This window comes from Marmota marmota, unplaced genomic scaffold (assembly GCF_001458135.2).
Source record: "Marmota marmota marmota unplaced genomic scaffold, marMar, whole genome shotgun sequence".
In the NCBI taxonomy this organism is placed as follows: Eukaryota; Metazoa; Chordata; class Mammalia; order Rodentia; family Sciuridae; genus Marmota; species Marmota marmota.
In genome coordinates this window covers 864,774-885,150 of record NW_025999898.1, presented here as the reverse complement: position 1 = coordinate 885,150, position 20,377 = coordinate 864,774, and the positions used below count along the sequence as shown (strand labels likewise).

General features: G+C 44.0%; 1 protein-coding gene across 1 annotated transcript; it reads left to right on the top strand.

Moving 5' to 3' along the window:
• Window positions 1-7,990: 7,990 nt before the first annotated feature.
• Window positions 7,991-19,605, top strand: LOC107158483 (SEC14-like protein 3). Its single transcript, XM_015504922.2, has 12 exons — window positions 7,991-8,147; window positions 9,165-9,240; window positions 9,487-9,530; window positions 9,663-9,722; window positions 10,980-11,168; window positions 12,502-12,597; window positions 13,259-13,319; window positions 14,482-14,565; window positions 16,978-17,084; window positions 17,479-17,618; window positions 17,704-17,873; window positions 18,722-19,605. Exons 1-12 carry the CDS (start codon window positions 8,094-8,096, stop codon window positions 18,841-18,843), a joined length of 1,203 nt encoding a protein of 400 aa, XP_015360408.1. The 5' UTR covers window positions 7,991-8,093; the 3' UTR covers window positions 18,844-19,605.
• Window positions 19,606-20,377: the final 772 nt, after the last annotated feature.

The following is a 20,377-nucleotide window of genomic DNA, read 5'->3' as shown; positions in this document are numbered from 1 at the left end:
TTTCTTCTTCCCTGCCTTTGCGAGGACTCCCTCCCCAACTTCATTCTGTGTACCCTCAAGACCACTGGAGTCCTCTTCTGGAAGGTCTTCCATAGGCCCCACCTCCACTTAGGCCTAGCAGAATTAGGGTCCCTCCTCCATACTCATGGAGGACCAGTTTTTCTCACATAATGGAGCCATCATCTATCTTATGTTTGTCTCCTATTTGCCCCTAGCAGCTAACCCAAGCTGCACTCCCCAGATGCTCCATAAATCCTGGAAAAAAAATAATAAAATAGATGCAATTTATTGAGCACCTGCATAGTCCTGCTGCCCTATGTACTAGTCATCCTCCATTTTTTACAGGGAAACAAAGTGAGTCTTAGAGACAGCATCATTGCTCAGTGGTGGCACTAGGACTGGAATTTGGAATATCTGACTCCACAGCCATGTGTCTCTTTGTTAGTCAGTTTTCCATCACCATAATGAAATTCCTGAGGCCACTGATTTATAAAGAGGAAAGGGTTATTTGTGTTTCCAGTGTTGGAGGTTCCAGTCCAAAATCAGGTGACCCCATTTTTTTAGGCCTTTGGTGAAGATAGCACACCAGGAGTGCATGGCAGAGCAAAATAACTTATGTAATGAGCCAGGAAACAGAGGAGGAAGAGACTGGAGTCTGTAGGGCAAGCTCCAAATGGCTATAGTTAGGTTCCCTCACAGAGGCTTCTGGTAAGCTATGTTTTTAGTGTGTAGACAAGTTCATAAACACTTTGATTCAGCATAGGTATTCAAGGTCATAAACATCAGCTTGTGAGCATGCACTCTTATGTAACCTGTTGGCAATGTGCCTTCTTTATTTGGTCTGCATATTAAAAAGCCTATGGGGACTTTATTAAAAAGATTAATGTATACTAAACATATTAAAAAGACTGAGGGACTGAGGTTTTGCCACCTCTGAATAAAGCGTGTCTACTATCCCAACTGCACTTCACATCTTCTTTCACCTGCCAGGATCCTGAATCTGTTTCCCAGGGTCTGAGCCTCAGTCCCACACAGTCGCACATCTTCTGCCAGGGAAAACCTCCAGTGACCTAAGGACCTCACACTAGGACCAACCTCCTAAAGGTTTTACCACCTTCCTAGAGTGCCACTCTGGGGTTCAGGTCTTTAATACACAAGCATTTGGGGGACACTCACCCAAACCATAGCAACCTCCCTGACCTCCAGTCCTTCAGCCTTGAAGAGATACTCGAGGACAGGGGGAGCAAGGCAGCAACATATCAGGAAAGAAGGAAGCAGAAATAATGGACTTGCCTAACTGTGTCCTTGTCCTGGAGTTGATGGCAGGCTGGGTGACTGAATCAATAATAACATGAAAAACCAACATTGTTGATAGATCATTAGAAGGAGTCCATGGGCCTCCTCATGCCCATTTCTATAGCTTTACCACATACCAGGTGGTGAATGAGGCAAATTACTACCCTCTTCTCCATTGGCCATCTTGCTAACCCCATAGGAAAAGGATATTATCAGCCCCAACTTAACAAGTCAGAAAACTGAGACTCAAGATCACATAGCACATTGAAGGCAAAGCTAGTATTCAAATCCAGACCCATACATTTCATATGGTATTTCAGCACCTTCCATTTTGAACTATTTGGATATTATTTGCTTGGTGATGGGAGAGTGATTACCACTAATTGAGCTGTTTTATGTGGTCATCTCCAGACCCAGTTCCCCTCCCCAGTAGTCTTGAGTACTCCAGTCTCCCCAAGGATGGTGATGGAAGTAGACAAAAGATTGATATGAAAAACTTAGGACACTCCTTGTCCTCAGTGTGCCCCCAGGCACTATGGGAAGGGTTGTGCCAGTCCTGGGCAGGGTATATATTAAGAACTCTTTCACTTTGTGGCATCTTTTGTTACTCTTCTCCATGCTTATAATCATAGAAACCCATTCCTGTGATAAGCAACCAGAGAGAGCATCATATGAGAGAGGGAAGGGAAGAGCCGATAAGCTTAACCAAGAGCTGTGTTGCCGATTTAGGTGTCTTTGAGGGTCTCCTCCAGTAAAAGTCTTGACTTCTTAGTGGTTGTTCATACTTCCTGGCTCAGGCATCAGCAATAATAGTATCATCAACATCATTGTTATCATTTTCATACATTTCTTTATTTTCTGATTATAAAGGGAGAAGAAAATTAAATAATAAAGAATTAATTTAATTGAATTCTGATTAATTTTGCTCTAAATTTCCCCAATGTGATTGTAGCTACTGTATTAGACAGTGCAAAGGGATCATATTTCTTGANTTTTACTTATAATAGCATCAAAAAGAATCAAACATTCAGTAATAACTTTACTCATGAAGATGCAAGACTTGTACACTGAAAACTACAGAATATTGTAGGAAAAAGCTAAAGAAAACAAAATTGAATGGAAAGAAATTCCATTTTCATGGACTGGAACACTTACTATTGTTAGGATGTAAATACTACTCAAAGCTAGTTACAGATTTAATGCAATCTCTATCAAAAACCCAATAATATTTTTGTAGAAAAAAGAATTTGCTGGGCTGGAGCTGTAGCTCAGTGGTGGAGCGCTTGCTTTGCACGTGTGAGGCGCTGGGTTCCATCCTCAGTACCACATAAAAATAAATAAAGATATTTTGTCCATTTACAACTAAGAACTATTTTTTAAAAATGCTGAAATTCATATGAACTTTCAAGAGATCACACATAGACAAAGAGCTTCCAAATAGCCAAAACAATCGTTAGAAAAAATAAAGCTGGAGGTCTGATACTACCTGACTCAAAATTTACTATGAAGCTAGAGTAATCAATACCATTTGGTAGAGACGTGAAGACAGACATTCTGATATTACTTGGTTATTATTTGCTAGGTAATTTTCTTATTGTGTGCACACATTATAGTGCATGCTAATGCAAACTACATGGTATAGCCTACATGCGTTATAGGGTATAGCATGGTCAGCCTATTGCTCCTGGGGTACAAATGTACAAACCTGTATAGCATGTTACTGAACACTATAAGCAACGGGAACACAATGGTTAATATTCGTGTACTAAAACATCTAAACATAGAAAAGGTACAGCAAAAAATACTAAACTAAGAAATTTTCAACTCCATTATAATCACATAGGACCACTGTGGTATAACCATCTATTGTTCATCAAAATGTTGTGTGGCTCCTGACTATATTGGTATATGCTACAAATTGGATGAACTTTGAAAATATACTTTTAAAGATTCCATTAATATGAAATATTCAGAACAGGGAAATCTATATAGAAAGTACATTAGTGGTTGGGGCTGGGGTTGTGCTCAGTGGTAGGGTGTTTGCCTAGCATGCATGAGGCACTGTGTTCAATCCTCAGCACCACATAAAAATAAAGATATTATGTCCACCTAAAACTAAAAAATAATTTAAAAAAAAAGAAAGTACATTATTGTTTGTCAGGGGCTGAAGTAGGGGAGCAGGAGTGAGGAATGACCAATGATGGGCTTGGGGAAGAATGATGTAAATTAGTGTAATTAGATAGTGGTGATGGTTGCATACAACCTTGAGAATATATTAAAAAATCACTGAATTATACCTTTTAAGAATAAGGAAATTCCATGCTTCACCACATAATTGTCCCAGATTTTATGCTAATAATTTTTTTGCAAAAAAAGTCCGATGTAAACATTATGTGAATTTTTAAAATTTTTGCTGGTATTACTTAAAAATATTTATTACTAGATTGTCGTTGGGTACAAGATTGGGATGCATGGAATACTTGTGAATATATCTTAAAATTGAATAGTTCAAACAATGCACGTCATGTCTTTGTGACAGCATAGTGAACCGTTTTCCAGTCTGAAAAAATGTTAACACATCAGCTGTTATTGAGAAATTTACTATAATGTTGCCAAGTGTGGACTTACAAATTTTAATCTTCCTCAGTACCATTCATATAAAATGTGGTTACCATGCAAGTCAGCTTTCAGAAATATACTGACAATACCTGTGGACTGAGGATTCTAGGGTTTCAGTGTGCAAGAAGACAAATGTGCCTCCATATTCCTCTAATGAATACATTGCTGAGCTGTTTGTCTTTTAAGCCACATGATGAAGAGAATTAGACCATGTGATGAATACATAATAAGAGGTTATAAATCAATTTTTGGACTGAAAAAGCAAGGTGTATTGATTACGCAGTGTTGACAATTGTGTGGGGAAATATGGTTATTGTCTGTGAATTATATTACACTTAAATTTCTTTTAATTTAAAAAAGAAAGTAAAGGGCTGAGGATGTAGCTCAGTGGTAGAGCACTTGTCTAGATGCACAAAACCCTGGGATTGATCCCCAGTGCCATTAAAAAATTTTTTTCTTAAATAAATAAGATGAATATGTTGAAGGGTAAAAGCTGGTACGGGAACTGTCCCAGGGGGTGACTCAAAGCATCACTGGGACTCTGGAGCACCCCAATTCCCTTTCCAAATCTCCTTTTTAGGCCCTAATTCCCATTTCTGTGGTCTGAACACCCTCCTCTCCCCCCGCTTGCTTCTTCCCAGAAATGCTTGCCCCAGGTTGAGACTCCTGTACCCTCTCTACCCACCCCATACTCGCTCAACTAGTTCTGGCATGATTCCCATAGAGCAAGTGGACAGGAATGTGCTGAACACTGGGGCCAGAGGGGCAACCCTTTCATGTTTCCTAGTAACAGCCTGGAAGGAGGGATCCTAGCTCGCAACTCTGTCTACCCGCCTGTGGTAATTTGTTTATGTGTGGTTGTTGTTATGGTCCCCTGGGAGCTTGGCAAATAAGTTGCTAAACACACCATGGGAGGCTTGCTTTGAGAGGGTGTGTACAGAAGGTGGGGGAGGGAGGTTCTCCTGTCCCAGGCCTTTGATTTAAAGAAGGGAACTTTAATCCTATTGGCCCCAAGACAGCCTGAAACTCAAAGAGATAGATGCCTGCCCTCCCGCCAAAAGAGGGTGGATCCCAGCTTTCTAAGCTATGATGATGATTTAGATCACTTATTGATCTCTCACTATATTACAGCCACAATGTTGAAACTTCTGAGAGATGGAAGGACTTGCTGTAGTTCCAGTGAAGGTTCAGACAGGTTTGGGTTTAAATTCTAACTCTTTTTTTGGTACTGAGTATTGAACCCAGAGATACTTTACCACTGAGTACATTCTGAGTCCTTCCCCCTGACTTGTTTTAAAAAATATATTTATTTTCTAGTTGTAGTTGAATGCAATACCTTTATTTTATTTATTTATTTTTATGTGGTGCTGAGGATTAAACCCAGGGCCTCGCACATGCTAGGCGAGCACTCCACCCCTGAGCTACAACCCCAGCCCACATTCTCAGTCCTTTTTATTCTTTATTTTGAGACAGGTTCTCACTAAGTTGCTGAGGCTGACCTGAAGTTGCAATCCTCTTGCTTCAGCTTCCTAAATCTCTGGGACTTCAGAATGCACAACTGTGCCTGACTAGGTTTCGAATTCTGACTACATGACCTCAGAAAATTTTCTTGATCTCTCTGAATTTCCTTTTTCTTTGGCTGTAAAATGGAGATACTCATATCTGCTTCCAGATGGTTTGATAATGACATAAAGTTCTAATCCATCTCGTTTAATGTAATATCCCCATCACTTCCCCGCTGTTCTCACCTCTTCATCTTTGCTTGGAAGGAACTATTCCTTCCACTTGGGATGCTCAGTCTTCTACTTGGCTCTCCACCAATCAGCATCTTCCCTTTTCTTCCCAGGCCTGGCTCTAATGCCACCTGCATCACATCCGGGTGACCCCTGTGCCTGAGTTCTCTCCCTAATTAGGGTGGAAGCTCCTGGAGCCAAAACTATGGGATAACCTAGCAGTGCAAAAGCAGAGTGGGTAATAACGTGAGCTTAACCTTGGATAAGTTGCTTAACTTCCCTTTACCTCAGTTTCCTCATCTTACTGATGAGGCTGAACCTACCCCCAAGGGATTTTCTAATGTTTAAAAGAGGTGATACATTCAGAATGAGCCCTTCCATGTAATAAGCTTTCAAGAAATATGATCCCTTTGCACTGTCTAATACAGTAGCTACAATCACATTGGGGAAATTTAGAGCAAAATTAATCAGAATTCAATTAAATTAAAATTTCAGTTTCTGAGGCTAGAGATAACTCATGATAGAATACCTGCTCAGCATGCATGAGGCCCTGGATTTGACCCCAGTACCACATAGTGTACACAATAGGTTGCTTAGCACTTGTGATCTGGGCCAGAAAAGGTGCTTAAAGATGTCTCTGAAGGTCCACAGCTTCTGGGAGGATCAGCAACCCTTCCTTACTTCCCTGCAGCCAAACCTCTGATGCCTCCAGAAGCAACTGGGATGCTTCACATTAGAGGGATTAAGGTGAGAAAGGAGACTGGTGAGAAACAGGCAGGATTAGGATCTAATGATAGGGCAGTGGAGAAACCCAATCTGTGCATGCTGCCAGCCTGATGAGAGGGGTGTAGCCCAGGCTTTGTGTAAACTGAAGCTGGAATGTGAAGTGGGGTGGGGCTAGGGTGTGGAGAGTTACCTAACTGCTTCTAAGTGACATAGCTGTGCCTCACACAAAGGGATACAGACAGAAATGCCTCCACCTTCTTTTGGACACAACTGTATCAGGGGTCCAGACCAAGAAGGATACAGAGTCTGGTACCTCTGAATCATCCTCTTGTGCCCTGAGATAGCCCAGAATAGAGGGCACAAGATAGCCCAGGAGTCATGGGCCAGCCACGGGGACTAAAGCTAAACCAGGGGTGGTTTCAGCCTATGTAGATCCCCTTGATGCCTAGAAAAGTTAATATTGTTATCCTCAAGAGATGGTTGCTTTATAGACCATCATTGATAAAACAGTCTCTCCCTTCCTAAAGCTTCTGAGAACTAAAAGAGAATAATTCCTTAGATGTGTACAATCCTTAACAGTCTATGTGTCTCATTAGGTCTTCCTTCCAACTATTTAAGGAGGGCAGGGCAGGTGTTGACAGCTCCATTCTGTAGGCAAGTGACCCTCAGAGATGCCATCCTGAAATGGAGATTTTATACAGAAGTGGGGAGAAGGTCTGGGACTTTGCAGGTTCATCTACTGGTGGACTGTCAGGCAGCATGATAGAAATCAAAGGCTGGAGAAACCTTCTGGGTCTTCTCATAGGTGACCTTCCCTTTCAGGTGGATGTCCTTCAGTGATCAGGTATTGGAAATCCCAGGTGTTTAAAAACACCCTCTTTGCACAAGGCCATTAGCCTGCCTACCACTTCACTAAGGGAGCTGTTACTAACTGGAGGCAAAGGGTCCTGGACAAGTCTTTATTGTTCTCATTACCTTGGCGATGGGAAGAAACAGCAGGGTAGGGGTGCTCGGCTTTTTCTCATCCTGAGGTCTCCAGGGCCAGCTCCTTGGGATGGGATTTGAAAGACATTAGGAAAAGGAGCAGTATCCCCATGGAATAAACAAATTTTCACAAAGAACACCTTTTGAGTTCCATTTTCTGCCTCATCCTGTCCTCTTCTTGACTACAGACTTTTGGTGCAAAAGGAGGACATTAGCCTCCCCCCAACATCCAGCAAAGTGAAATGACCGTTGTGTAGACTAACCAAGCTTTTGACTCCTACCCTGTTGAAACTGGGTACAGGAGTAATCCTGAAGAGTCCTAGGTGTTGAGTCTCTTCATGAGTAAGCTGAGAGATGAGGCTCGGGGAGAAAGGGCACTCAATTTCTCTGAAACTCCCCATTCTCCAGGGCAGAGGCGTTGAATGGGGCCTCTTCAGGCATTCACTCTGGACTCCCGGGCCACAGAGGCCAGTCTTCTTCCCTCCCAGCTATCTCTACCTGGCAGGGGACCTCAGGCTCACCTTTGGTCCCTGCCTATTCCCCAGACCTGTCCCAGAGCCAAGCATGGGACCTCACTTAATCCCAGTTACATAATGTGCAATCTAAACAGTTGTCCTGGAGGAGGTGCCTGGAGCCACGCCCAGAAGTGGGGGCAAAAGGCCCCAGCTGCACTGGGGCGGACAGGCTTGGGCCTCTACCTACAGTAGCCACCACTCCTTAAGCTCAGCCAGCACCATGAGCGGCCGAGTCGGAGACCTGAGCCCCAAGCAGGCAGAGACCCTGGCCAAGGTGAGAGTCCCTCTTCCTGGAGCCCCAGGGGAAAATGGCTGAGGGTTGGGGTGGGAAGGGGTGGCCAGAACCCTGCCTACTCTGTTGATTAAGCATATCTTTGGCATTGTCTCTTTGCTGTCACTTTCCAAGGGGTCAAGTTCCAAAGGAGCCCAGTAACATCAGCCCTGTCCAGGACAGGTACTTAGAGAAAAAAAAAAAACAAAACACTTCTGGCAATAGTCTGGGTGATGTCTACCCAAGATCAGGCTTGAGCCAGATCCTCATCCAAGAGCCAGACCCAATAGCTTTAGCTAGCAGCCTCCTACCACCATCTTCTCCCTCCCAGGCCTCTTAGGTGGAGACAAAAGGATGCTGTCAGTCTGCCCTGTAACTCTGTTCCCCCTATCTCCCTGAGTCCCTGAAAAGATGCCCATTCTCTAAGAGACAAATCAGAATGTGATGCCATGCCCACAGAATGGAGAAGGGAACATATAATCACTATAATCATTAACCATGTTTTTGTAGAAGATGGGAAGAAAAAGTCTTGGTGGGCTCACACATGGCGGGAAGTAAGAATATATCCATACTCCAATCCACTTACCAGCCCAATCATTTATCCTTTCTTCCACCACCCATCCATCTTGCCACTCACCTATCCATATGTTCACTCCTGTTTTTCATTTGCTCACTATCTCTCTGTCTTTTCACCTTCCCATTTTTCCTTCTGTTTATTCACCTACCAATTCATCCAGCCATCTAGCCATCCACCGATATTTCATTCCTTTTTTTCCATCCATATAGCCACTTATTCATCACTTTATTCTTTTTCTACCCACGTACTCACCCATTAATCCTCCTTCCATTCGCCTACCTATACAATGATCATCTCTCCTTCTATCCATCCATCAACCTTTCCCTTCATCAGTGTGAGTCAGACTCCATGTGGAAGGGAAGGAGGGGTAATCACAAGAGCTTTAAGTCTGAAAGCCAAGGCCAATGTGAGAGAACAATTCTAACCAGCATCTCTCTTCCCAGTTTCGAGAAAATGTCCAGGATGTGTTTCCAGTCCTGCCTAACCCTGATGATTATTTCCTTCTTCGTTGGCTCCGAGGTGAGGGCAGAGGTGGGGGAATTCAGAATGAGGGGCAGCAAGAGAGGCCTGGTCAATAGCTTCAGAATGACAAATGGCTCTCAGGATCTGACCATACTATCTTGCTTCTTATGTTCAGATCTAGGTCAGGGAAATAAGGTCCTACCCAGGCCCCCAGCGTCCCCCATGGCCTCCACTGGCTAGAAGCAAGGCAGTCTATGTCCTACCTTACATCTTTTTTTTTTTTTTCAATCCATCTTCCCACAGCTCGGAATTTTGACCTGCAGAAATCAGAGGCGATGCTCCGCAAGGTGCGACCAACCCCCTCTGGAGATCAGGGGACAGGTTTTATGTGGGGCAACCCATACCTCATTCCTCTACTTTCAATTCCTTCTCGGTGTGCTGGAAGTCTGGTGGGACCTTACCACTCCTTTCCTTTTCAGCATATGGAGTTCCGGAAGACCATGGACATTGAACACATCCTTGATTGGCAGCCCCCAGAGGTGAGTCAAATACACACCCCAAACACCTCCATTTTTCACGGACATACCATCCAAGAAGCTTGTAGTCACTGGGGACCATAAGTGGAGAGCAAGGCTGAGAAACCTCTAGAACTCCTTGGGCCTAAAGGTGCCTCTTTTGTAATAATAGCAAATATTTCCTGGGGCCTTACAAGATTGAGGCCTGAGGTAAGAATTTATAAGCATGAGCTCATTTACATCACAACTCCATCAGATGTGTGCTGTAATTTCCATTTTACAGATAAGGACACTGAGGCTCAGCAAATGTTCAGCAACTTTCCCAAAGTCTCAGAGACCCAGAGTGGGACTGGGATTTGAGCTCAGGCCCTTCTGGCTCCCCAAACTTGGGGGATCTCTGAATGCCATGGTTAGCTTGTTTCTCTGCACCCCTCCACACTAGGGCTTTACTCAAAGCATCCTGTTTGGGTGGGAAAAGAAACAGCCCACAAATGTCCTGTTGAGATCAGGGACACCACTGGGGTTATGGTCATTAATCTACTGACTAATGATCATAGCTCCACTTGTGGGGCATGTGCTCCAGGCCAGACTTTTTCCAATATTTTTTGGAGACTTTTTCAAAAGGAGGTAGAATAGACTCAGAGAGGTGATGTCACTTGTACTCAGAAAGGTTGTTTTAATTGCACAAGGACACACGGCAGGGAAGAAGCTGGGTCTGTATATGAACCAGATCTGTTGACCTCCAGAATCCACATTCTCCATCACTAAACCCAACTACTCTCCATGGAAAGGGATGTGGAAGATTTGGGGGACAGAACCAACTATTCCAGGGGAAAGGAAGGACAGCAGAATAAAATAGACTTTATTTTTGATGTATGTATATACGTGACTGCATGACCAATGTGATTCTGCAACCTGTACACTCAGAAAAATGAGAAATTATACCCCATCAGATTCAAATGTATGATATGTCAAGATCATTGTACTGTCATGTCATGCATAATTAAAACAAACAAACAAACAAACAAAAAAGAACCAACGATTCCAGAGGCCTTGAGCTAGGCCCAGCTGAGCCCTGGATTAGTTATTTATCTTGTGCAAACAAGTTCCTCCTCTTCAGAATGCCAGTTTTCTTATTTGGGACAATAGTGCCATCTTCCAAAGGAGGACCAGTGCTTTGCACTGTGGTGGATATAAGCTTGGACCCCACTGGCCAGCCAGGTCTAGGGGGTCTCCAGAGAAGTATAAAATGTCAAGTTCTGTGCACCTTTCCATGCATAGGTGATCCAGAAGTTCATGCCTGGGGGCCTGTGTGGCTATGATCGTGATGGCTGTCCAGTGTGGTATGACATCATTGGGCCACTCGACCCCAAGGGGCTACTCTTCTCAGTCACCAAGCAAGACCTGCTCAAGACCAAGATGAGGGACTGCGAGCGCATCCTACATGAGTGTGATCTGCAGACAGAGCGGGTGAGGCCCAGATCAGGTGGGGCAGATGAGGCTGCCAGGGGGTGTGGCCTCAGGAATACACCTTTGCTGTCTACTATCACAGTCAAAAGCTCCTGGGTCAAACATCAGTTCTGCAGCTTACCCGCTGTGTGGCCCTGGGAAGTCGTCTCACCTCTCTGAGCCTCAATTTCTTCACCTACAAAGCAGGGATAATAATAAACAGTGGTACAAAAAGTAAATGAGATAATGTAAGTACGAATGCTTGTTAATTTACAATGGGGTTACCTCTTGATTAGACCCCTTATAATAAGAAAATATAAGTCAAATAGCATTTAATACACCCAACCTACATCAAAGTTTATCCTAGCCCACCTTAAACATGCTCAGAACGTGTACATCAGTCTGCAATTGGACATTGTGAGAGAATACTGCATCACCAGCTTGGGAAAAGATCAAATTCAAAATATAGTTTCTGCTGAATGCATGTTGTCTTGCACTTCTGTAAAGTCAAAAAATCATGAAGTGTAACTATCAAATTGGAGCCGTCTGTATATGGCTTAGCATATAGGCCTAATATATATTTCTCAACCATGGTAATTATTGCTGTTCCCTCTGAGTCTTTGCTCTTGCTGTTCCTTCTATCTGGATAACTCCCTCCCCCACCAAACACATCTACCTCCTAAAACTTTCCTTTGCTCTCTCTTATCTATCCTAAGTCTCAAACTTAGATATTGCCTTCTCTGAGGCCCCAGGAGGGTTAAAAAACAAAAACAAAAACAAACGTCTTCTATGTTCCAGAAACCCCTGGGCTATTCCATCACAGCACTCATCACAGGACTAGGATGCTTTCATTGTTTTCATCTCCTTGATCAGATTACAAACTCTTTGAGGACCAGAACCGAGAATTATTAAGAATTATCCATTATACTCTCAATGTCTGGCACAATATAAAAGCCTAATGAGTAACAGTTGGACAAATGAATGGATGGATGGATGGATGGATAGATAAGTGGATTGATGGGAGAATTGGTTCATGGGTGGAAGGATGGATAGATACATGGATTGGTGGAAAAACTGATGTTTGGGTGGTGAATGGATGATAGGTGGAAGGATAAATGGATTGATGGGAGAATTGATATACTGGGTGAGTAAAATAAACGGATTTCTGGGAGAATTGATCTATGGTTGGGTGAATGGATGGATGGATGAGTGAGGAAATTCATTTACTCTTGTCTACCTTGCTCCTCTGCTGACAGAGTGGGGGACTGCAAGAAGCTTGAAGGGTCACGTGCTTGGGTTACCATCTCCCGATCCTGCACCCTGAGCCCTGGAACTTTTTGTTCATCTTTCACAGCTGGGGAAGAAGATTGAAACCATTGTGATGATATTTGACTGTGAAGGCCTGGGACTGAAACACTTCTGGAAACCTCTGGTGGAAGTGTACCAGGAGGTGAGGAGAAGGCCTATGGGCACACTCCTCTGACTTGATTGGACAGCCGATTTGGCCTGCTACGACCTTGATGTTCACTCAGAGCCAAAGATTAGCAAAAAAAAATGGTTGCCTTCCTAGATGCCATCACTGCCACTTGGAACCCAAAGGGTCTTAAATATGCTTCCCAAAAGATTCCATAGAGCAAAACTCAGGGACAATGCTATATTTAGATCCCAGGGGCCAACTTCCAGCAAACTCTTCCCAGCCCTGTTGTGCTATGCACTGAGACTCAGACAAGTCAGTTCACCTCCCCATGCTTCTGTTTCCTCACCTCCCAAGTGGGGATAGTGATGTAGGGTTACCACAGTAAGTTGCTATATAAAGTATATACATAGTGCTGGGTAAATTGTGAATATTTCATAAAAAGCAATCCTTACTATTATTATATATATTATTATATGTTACTGTAACATTTACTCTTAAAATTATCATATACTTGTTATTAGAGTGTGGTTATAACAGTCTTGAGAAGGAAGGTCCCCCATAGAGGCCAGTTAAGGTGATGACAAGAAGGAATACCCTCTAGAGCCCTCTTAAACTTCCATAAAGGAGATTGAAAAGGAGATGAGCATAAGAGAAGATGAAGCATGATCCCTGATGGGTTTTCTTGGTTCTGCAGTTTTTTGGCCTCCTTGAAGAAAATTACCCAGAGAGATTGAAATTCATGCTCATCGTGAAAGGTGTGTGCCAACTGACTTCACTCATCTGTGCCTCCATTTCTTCATCAGGACCATGAGGATGATAATAGTGCCCTTGTCCCAAGGTTCTTGTGAGGCAGGTTGGTGGTGGCTTGGCTGCTCATAAATCCCTGGCATAGAGTAAGTGTGCAATAAGTGGTAATTTCTACGGGTGGCTTTCCTGTCATAGGAAGCAGCTCTAACCCACAGTGATCTCTCCTTTCCCAGCTATCTCTGGCAATTTTGCCTTTCTGGTTTGTTGCCTTTGGGAGCCTCTATTTTTATGTGTGCTTATCCTATTTCCCTGGCCAACTTATCTGCTCCTTGAGGGCTGGACCTCTGAATCTATATTTCTGTTGTATTCCGTACAGACCTGGCACTATGGGGGGTTCTCACTATGTATTTGGATGGTTGTCATTGGGGTATGTGGGTAGATGGAAGGATGGGTATATAGTGAATGGTTGCTTGATTGTTTGTTAATTGGGCTGCTTAGTTGGTTATGCAGTTGACCGGTCGGTTGGTTACCCAATTTGTTGACCAATTAGTGGTTGGTTGGAGAGTCAGTTGTTAGCTTGATTGAGAGAGTTTGTTTTCTATTTTTCTAAATTTTAATAACAATATTAAAATAACATTATTAAATAACAAGTAGGAAAGACAATAATTTTGGTTGATTGGTTGTTTGGGTGGCTGGTTGGCAGGTTGGTTAGTTGGCTCATCTTGGACAGTTGGCTGACTGGAGAGAGCAGATGGTTGTGTGGTTCAGTTGTTATTCAGTTGGCTGGTTGGTTTGCTGTTTGGCTGATTTGCTAGGTGATAATTTGACTATTCAGTAGGTTGGCTGGTTGTTGGATGATCAGAGGGTGAATTGTTAGACTATTTGTTGTTGGATACTTGGTTGACTGGTTTATTAGTTGACCAAATGTGTGGCTGATTAGGAGGTTGGATGTTTGCCTCTTTTGTTAATTGGATGGGTGGTTGATAGATTAAATGATTGGTTAATTGGCTGTTTGTTGGCTGGCTGACTGATGGGTTGGGTGGTTTATTGAGTGAAGGGCCTTAGAACTGGCCAGAGTTAATAATTATGACTCTTCTATATCATCAACTATAAGCATTATGGAAAGAGTGGGCCAAAGATATTCTTTTCTCCTTATTTGTATCTCTCCAGCCACGAAACTCTTCCCTGTGGGCTACAACCTCATGAAGCCCTTCCTGAGTGAGGACACTCGAAGAAAAATTATAGTGTTGGGAAGTAAGTTGTTCTACCACCATTCCCTGAATCCTATACATGAGCTTTGAAGTGAGATTGGTCCATAACCCCATTCAGAACTTGATACATCACCTAGAGTCACAGTCTCCTGTTCCCAAAAGTGAGTGGATAAGTGGATCTTACCCTATGGAGTCTATTCGGTGACCTACCCCTTTGGTGAATAAAGCATCCACACACATTACCTTATCAGTTTCAGTCTGGTTGCAAGTCAACCTCTGGTCTATGGGCCTCAGTTTTCTTTCAACACTCACAACCTCATTGCTTCTAAAGGCACCCTAGACTGAGGAAGATGAGAAAGAAGAACAAGAAGAGCAGCTATGATTCAGGGAAGGAAGGTCCAATAAGAAGGGATTGTCTGTATATGGTAATGCACACCTGTAATCCCAGCTACTCAGAAAGCTGAGGCAGAAGGATTACAAGTTCAAGGCCTCTCACACAATACCATAAAAGGGACTGTATAAATAAGTAGTGATGCAGTCATTTGATGAATTATGGGCAGCCATGAAAAATAATGCTGTGAGTGAATATTTAATGTCATAGGAAATGTCAATAAGTGAAAAAACAAAAGTAGTTATAAAGTGGTGTGGACAGTAAAATCTTATTTTTATAAAAAGAAGTGTACTTTGGCTTGGCATGGTGGCACACATCTGTAATCCCAGTGGCTTAGAAGGCTGAGGCAGGAGGATTGCAAGTTCAAAGCCAGCCTCAACAACTTAGCAAGGCTCTAAACAACTCAGTGAGACATCTTCTCTAAATAAATACAAAAAAAGGCTGGGGATGTGTCCCACTGCTTAAGCGCCCCTCGGTTCAATCCCAGGTACCAAAACAAACAGACAAACAAATAAATATGTGTTAAATACACATATTTTTTTTCTAGAAGGGAATACAATACAATATTGATTTTTTTCAGTCCTGGGGATTGAACCCAGGAATGCTCTACAACTGAGTTATGTCTCTAGCCCTTTTTTTTTTAAATTTTTAGACAGGACCTAGTTTAGTTACTCAGGCTGACCTCAAACTTGCAACACTCTTGCCTCAGCCTCCTGAGTAGCAGGGATTATGGGTTTGTACCACTGTACCCAACTGAATATTGATTTGTTGGTGGTAAGACATCGTGTATTTAATGTTATTATTTGTATTTTTCTGTTTTCTAAATTTTAATAACAATATGCATTAATTTTACAAGTAGGAAAGACAATAATTTTTTAAAGTGACAGAGTGAGAGAAAGAAGAGAAATGGCTCATAAACTCAAACTAATGACCCTGAACTTGGAGGATAACATCTCCCAAGCAAAATGGTCAGATCACAGAATCAGGAAAACTGAGGACCTAAGAGTAGATGTGGAGGTCCTGTAAATTCTTACTTTCTCTCCCTTTTCAATACCCAAGTTTCTGCCTCTACCCAGTTCCATTAGGATGAGCAGTGGATCACAAGACAGCTTGTTTTGATAGCCCCAGACTCTTGCCTTCGAAACCTGCCACATCCTGAGCAGTATGGGTTACTTCCACACTCTGGGCCCCAAGTCTATGGCCTCTGCCCCTATTGGTGTCCCAGAGGCTCAGTGCCTTTGGCCCTAGTGTTCCAGGCATTATGGTATTTGCCCTTATCCCACTGGACGGAAGGAATATCCTCTGACCATGGGGGTTAGCCTGAATTAGCCATAGGACTGAGCATGGCATCACCCCAGGACTTAGAACTCTTGGAGCTTTGCATAGAATATAAATGACAGTAATTGGCACTATGCATTATACACTATGGTTGTGGTGATTAAGGGGCTAGGAGTCCCTCCAAAGGCTCAGAGCTGCCCATCCCCCTCCAAGAGGTTTGACTTAATCATTGAATGAGTTGATGAGGACCTCAACAAGGTCCTGGTCCTCATAGGTCTTTAAAGTCTCCTTCAGAGCTGGGCATAATGACACATGCCTATTATCCCAGCTTCTTGGGAGACTGAGACAGGATAATTGCAAGTTAGAGGCCACCCTCTGCAGTTTAACAGGATACTGTCTCAAAAAAAAAAAAAAAGATTTGGGGAAGTTATTCAGTGATAGAGCACCCTTGGTTTCAATCCCCAGCACTATGAAAATCAATCAATCAATAATTTAAAAAATTAAAGTCTCCTTGATACAATTAAACAACTTTTAGCTTTACTGCTTATAACTGGGAGACCTTGAAGAATGTGCAAACCTGTAAGCCAATGAGAAGACATTTCCAAAGCAACAAGATGCTGGGAAAGACACTTCCTACAGCTGAGGCCTAAGAGGCTGGGGAGTTGGCCCTGGCAGCCTAGCTCCTTTAGAGTTTGGAGAAGCAAGTTTGTGGCATCCTGGAGGGTATAGGAGGCTGATTGGTTCTCTCTGTGGTTGGTAACCACCCTTTAATCTCCCTGCCCCTAGACAGCTGGAAGGAAGGTTTGCTGAAACTCATCAGTCCTGAGGAACTGCCTGCCCATTTTGGAGGAACCATGACTGACCCAGATGGGAACCCCAAATGCTTAACCAAGGTACAATGAACTCAAGGACAGGGCAGGGTTAGGGAGTAGGGCTGGGTTCCTTTCTCACTTGTTCATTCCACAGATATGTGTGCATAGACACTGGTGTGTAGAGACCAGGTGTTGAGCAGGACAGCTTCAGCCCTGCCTTTATGAGAGTTCTGAGAAGCTGTGTAGGCAAATAGAAAATAAGGGAATTTTGACCCAGAAGGATCAGCTAGAGATGGAAGCTCCCAAAGGAGGCCCTGGCCCAGCTTGGGGGGTCAAGAAAAGCTTCAGGAGAAGGCAAGGTGGGGACAGGATGAGCAGGATACTTCCTGGAGAGGGGACATTGTCACAGGCCAGAGAAACAGCATGAACAGTGGCCAGGAGAGGGGAGCAAGCCCCTCCCATCCTATGTCTGCAGATCAACTATGGTGGGGAGATCCCCAAGTCCATGTACGTGCGGGACCAGGTGAAGACTCAGTATGAACACTCAGTGCAGATCAGCCGTGGCTCCTCACACCAGGTGGAATATGAGATCCTGTTTCCAGGCTGTGTCCTCAGGTAGGGAGAGGCCACAGTCCCACCCCCAGTTGGGCCCTAACCCCTCAATACCTATCAGACTGAGCAGCAACCTCTCCCCTCATAGGTGGCAATTCTCATCTGATGGAGCTGATATTGGCTTTGGGGTTTTCCTGAAGACCAAGATGGGGGAGCGCCAGAAGGCTGGAGAGATGACAGAGGTGCTGACTAGCCAGCGCTACAATGCCCACATGGTGCCTGAAGATGGGAGCCTCACCTGCTCGGAGGCTGGTGTCTGTAAGTCTGTCCAAACTGGGCATGGTTTCAGAAAGCAGGAGCTACCTGTCCTATAGTTGAGGAGAGGAAACAGGAGCAGTGACATCTCCTCACATAAAGACACACAACCTAGGTTAGTGGTACTTAATCACACTTTCATTTACTAGGGCCATACCCATGAACACCTGCCTTGTACCAAAGCCAGAGACACAGAGGTCCTGAAGGGATTGAGGGCCACAGAATATTGGCAAGGGACAATAGAGCTGGTGTAAATTTTCCTGCGAGGAAACTGGAACTCTGGAGAAGGGAATCAATTTGTGCAGAGCCACAAAGCTGAATGGGATCCCAGGGTTCCACTTCAGGCTTAGTGTAGCTGCATAATCCATGCAAAGTCTGACTGATCCAGGAAGGACCCTTGGTTTGCTCACCTGTAAACCTGAGTTTATAACTCTTGCCTCTCGGGGTGGTTGAGAGAAGGCAAAGGGTATGCAGCAGACCTGACTCAGCATCCACTCTGTCCAAAGGGATTGGGAGGCCTCTGATGCTCCCAGTTGTCTCTCCTTGCATGACCATTGTGTGAGCATCCAGGTGTGGAAACAATGAAATATAATGACCATTGTTCTCCTTGCCAGTTGATGCAACTAAAGACAGGCTTGGGCACATGCCAGGAGGACACATAGCCTAGGTTAGTGCTGCTTACAGGCTGTGCTCAGGGGTTTCAGTTCCAAAGGGGAGGTAAAAATCATGGTGAGAACTTGGGCCAGCCTGATAAAGTCCAAAGGAACACAAGCCCATCTTCCCTCACAGTCAGGGCAGGGTTGCAGAGTGTGAAGCCAGGCTCAACTGCCTATTTCCCATCTGTCCCCCAGATGTTCTGCGCTTTGACAACACCTATAGCTTTGTCCATGCCAAGAAGGTCAGCTTCACAGTGGAGGTGCTGCTCCCAGATGAGGGCATGCAGAAATACGACGAGGAGCTCACCCCTGTCTAAATGGATCCCCATTTCTCAGAGACCCTTAACCCTCTGTTTTTGCTCTATAGACCTTGCCCCCCAATTCCCTGAAACTGATCATTAGATTTCCTGACTATATAACATTAATGAGTAGAGAAAGAGCTACCCTAGGGAAGAGTCATTCATCTGCTGGAGTCAGATCAGGGAAGGTTTGAAAGGCACAGCCTAGGAGGGTATCAAGAGAAGAGGAAGAAGAAAGAGTAAATGCAAGAGATGGATATCTCTGAAACCCAATAATAGGGAAATGAATCCCCTAGCCTTCATCTTCACCCATCCTAAGGCGTTTGTGTGTGCTTGAATTCCTTTCTTTATCTAAGCCCCCTTTTCTTCCTCTCCCTATATATGCTTATTGTATACTTGCAGAATCAAACAGAAGACCAGAAGGTAGGAAACGGGTAATTCATGGGTGTGCGTATCAAGGAGGAACCTCTATGGGGCGAGTTTCAGCACCTTGGACAGGGGTAGAGGTGTGCCAGGGATGGACTTCCTGCTGGGACCCATGTCCTCTGGCCTCCACTTTTTTTTTTTTTTTTTGTAGTTGCTTCTTCTTGGGAGCCTCAGGCACAAAAACTATGATAGGAGATGCCTCCTTCAGACCTTCTCCCATCCATCACTTCCACATTCACCTCCTTCCTTTGGAGAACTCAGCTTATATTTTAAGTAATTAAAGGAACACTTCTCAAAGCAAAGAATCCCATCTGACTAGCTGCTGCCTGGCATAATAAAAGCAAATCACACCTATCATTTGGTGAGTGTTCTCTATGCAACAGACATTGTTTCAAATACTTTCTGAGCTTAGTCATTTCATTCTAACACCATCCCCAAGGCCATGGATGAACATCAGTAGATGCCAAGAGGCACATTTCAAATCTTGGCTCCAACCAGGGCCTTAGGCTCCCTGCACTGCCTGTGCCTCCTGGTAGTAGCAAGTCCCCCTGCTCAGTTGCAACAGAGCAGCCTTGATGAATGATGGTACCCAACAGCACTGCGCACATCTACCTTAGCTCCCACAACACAAGATGTCTACACCCACATCCTCCAACCCTGATGGTCCAATGGGAAAAGGCCAGACAACCCTATTCTTCTACCCTGTACCAGTGGTAATAATCTATCCTCTTTTGAGGACACTTGTGACATGCTTGGACCAAATTGTGGGTGCTGCCACCATCTTTGAAGAGGATAAACCTGTTTCCCTGTTTATTTCCAGCCCCCCACCTCCTTCCTTTGTCTTCCCTCTGCTGCCTGCACCTTGTCTGGGGAGAACAGCTTATCCTCTGCTAAGCATTTTCAGAGCCCAAGTGAGTAGGTCCAAACCAAAGCAAGCTCAGACCAGACACACACAAAAGAATCTTGGTCAACAATAACAAAGTCAGCAAAGCTGTCTTCTATATATAACTACATCAATAATGACCAAGGGCAACTAGCCAGACCTCTACACATAGCTATGCTATTGGCCCAGCCAACCCAGACTGCAAAATCTAGATCTCTGGCTCTCAACACTTGCAGCTCTACA

Coding starts and splice junctions, on each gene's coding strand:
- LOC107158483 (XM_015504922.2), top strand. CDS start 8,094: ATGAGCGGCCGAGTCGGAGACCTGAGCCCCAAGCAGGCAGAGACCCTG. Junction 11,169..12,501: donor GTGATCTGCAGACAGAGCGG/GTGAGGCCCAGA, acceptor CATCTTTCACAG/CTGGGGAAGAAGATTGAAAC. Junction 13,320..14,481: donor ATTCATGCTCATCGTGAAAG/GTGTGTGCCAAC, acceptor GTATCTCTCCAG/CCACGAAACTCTTCCCTGTG.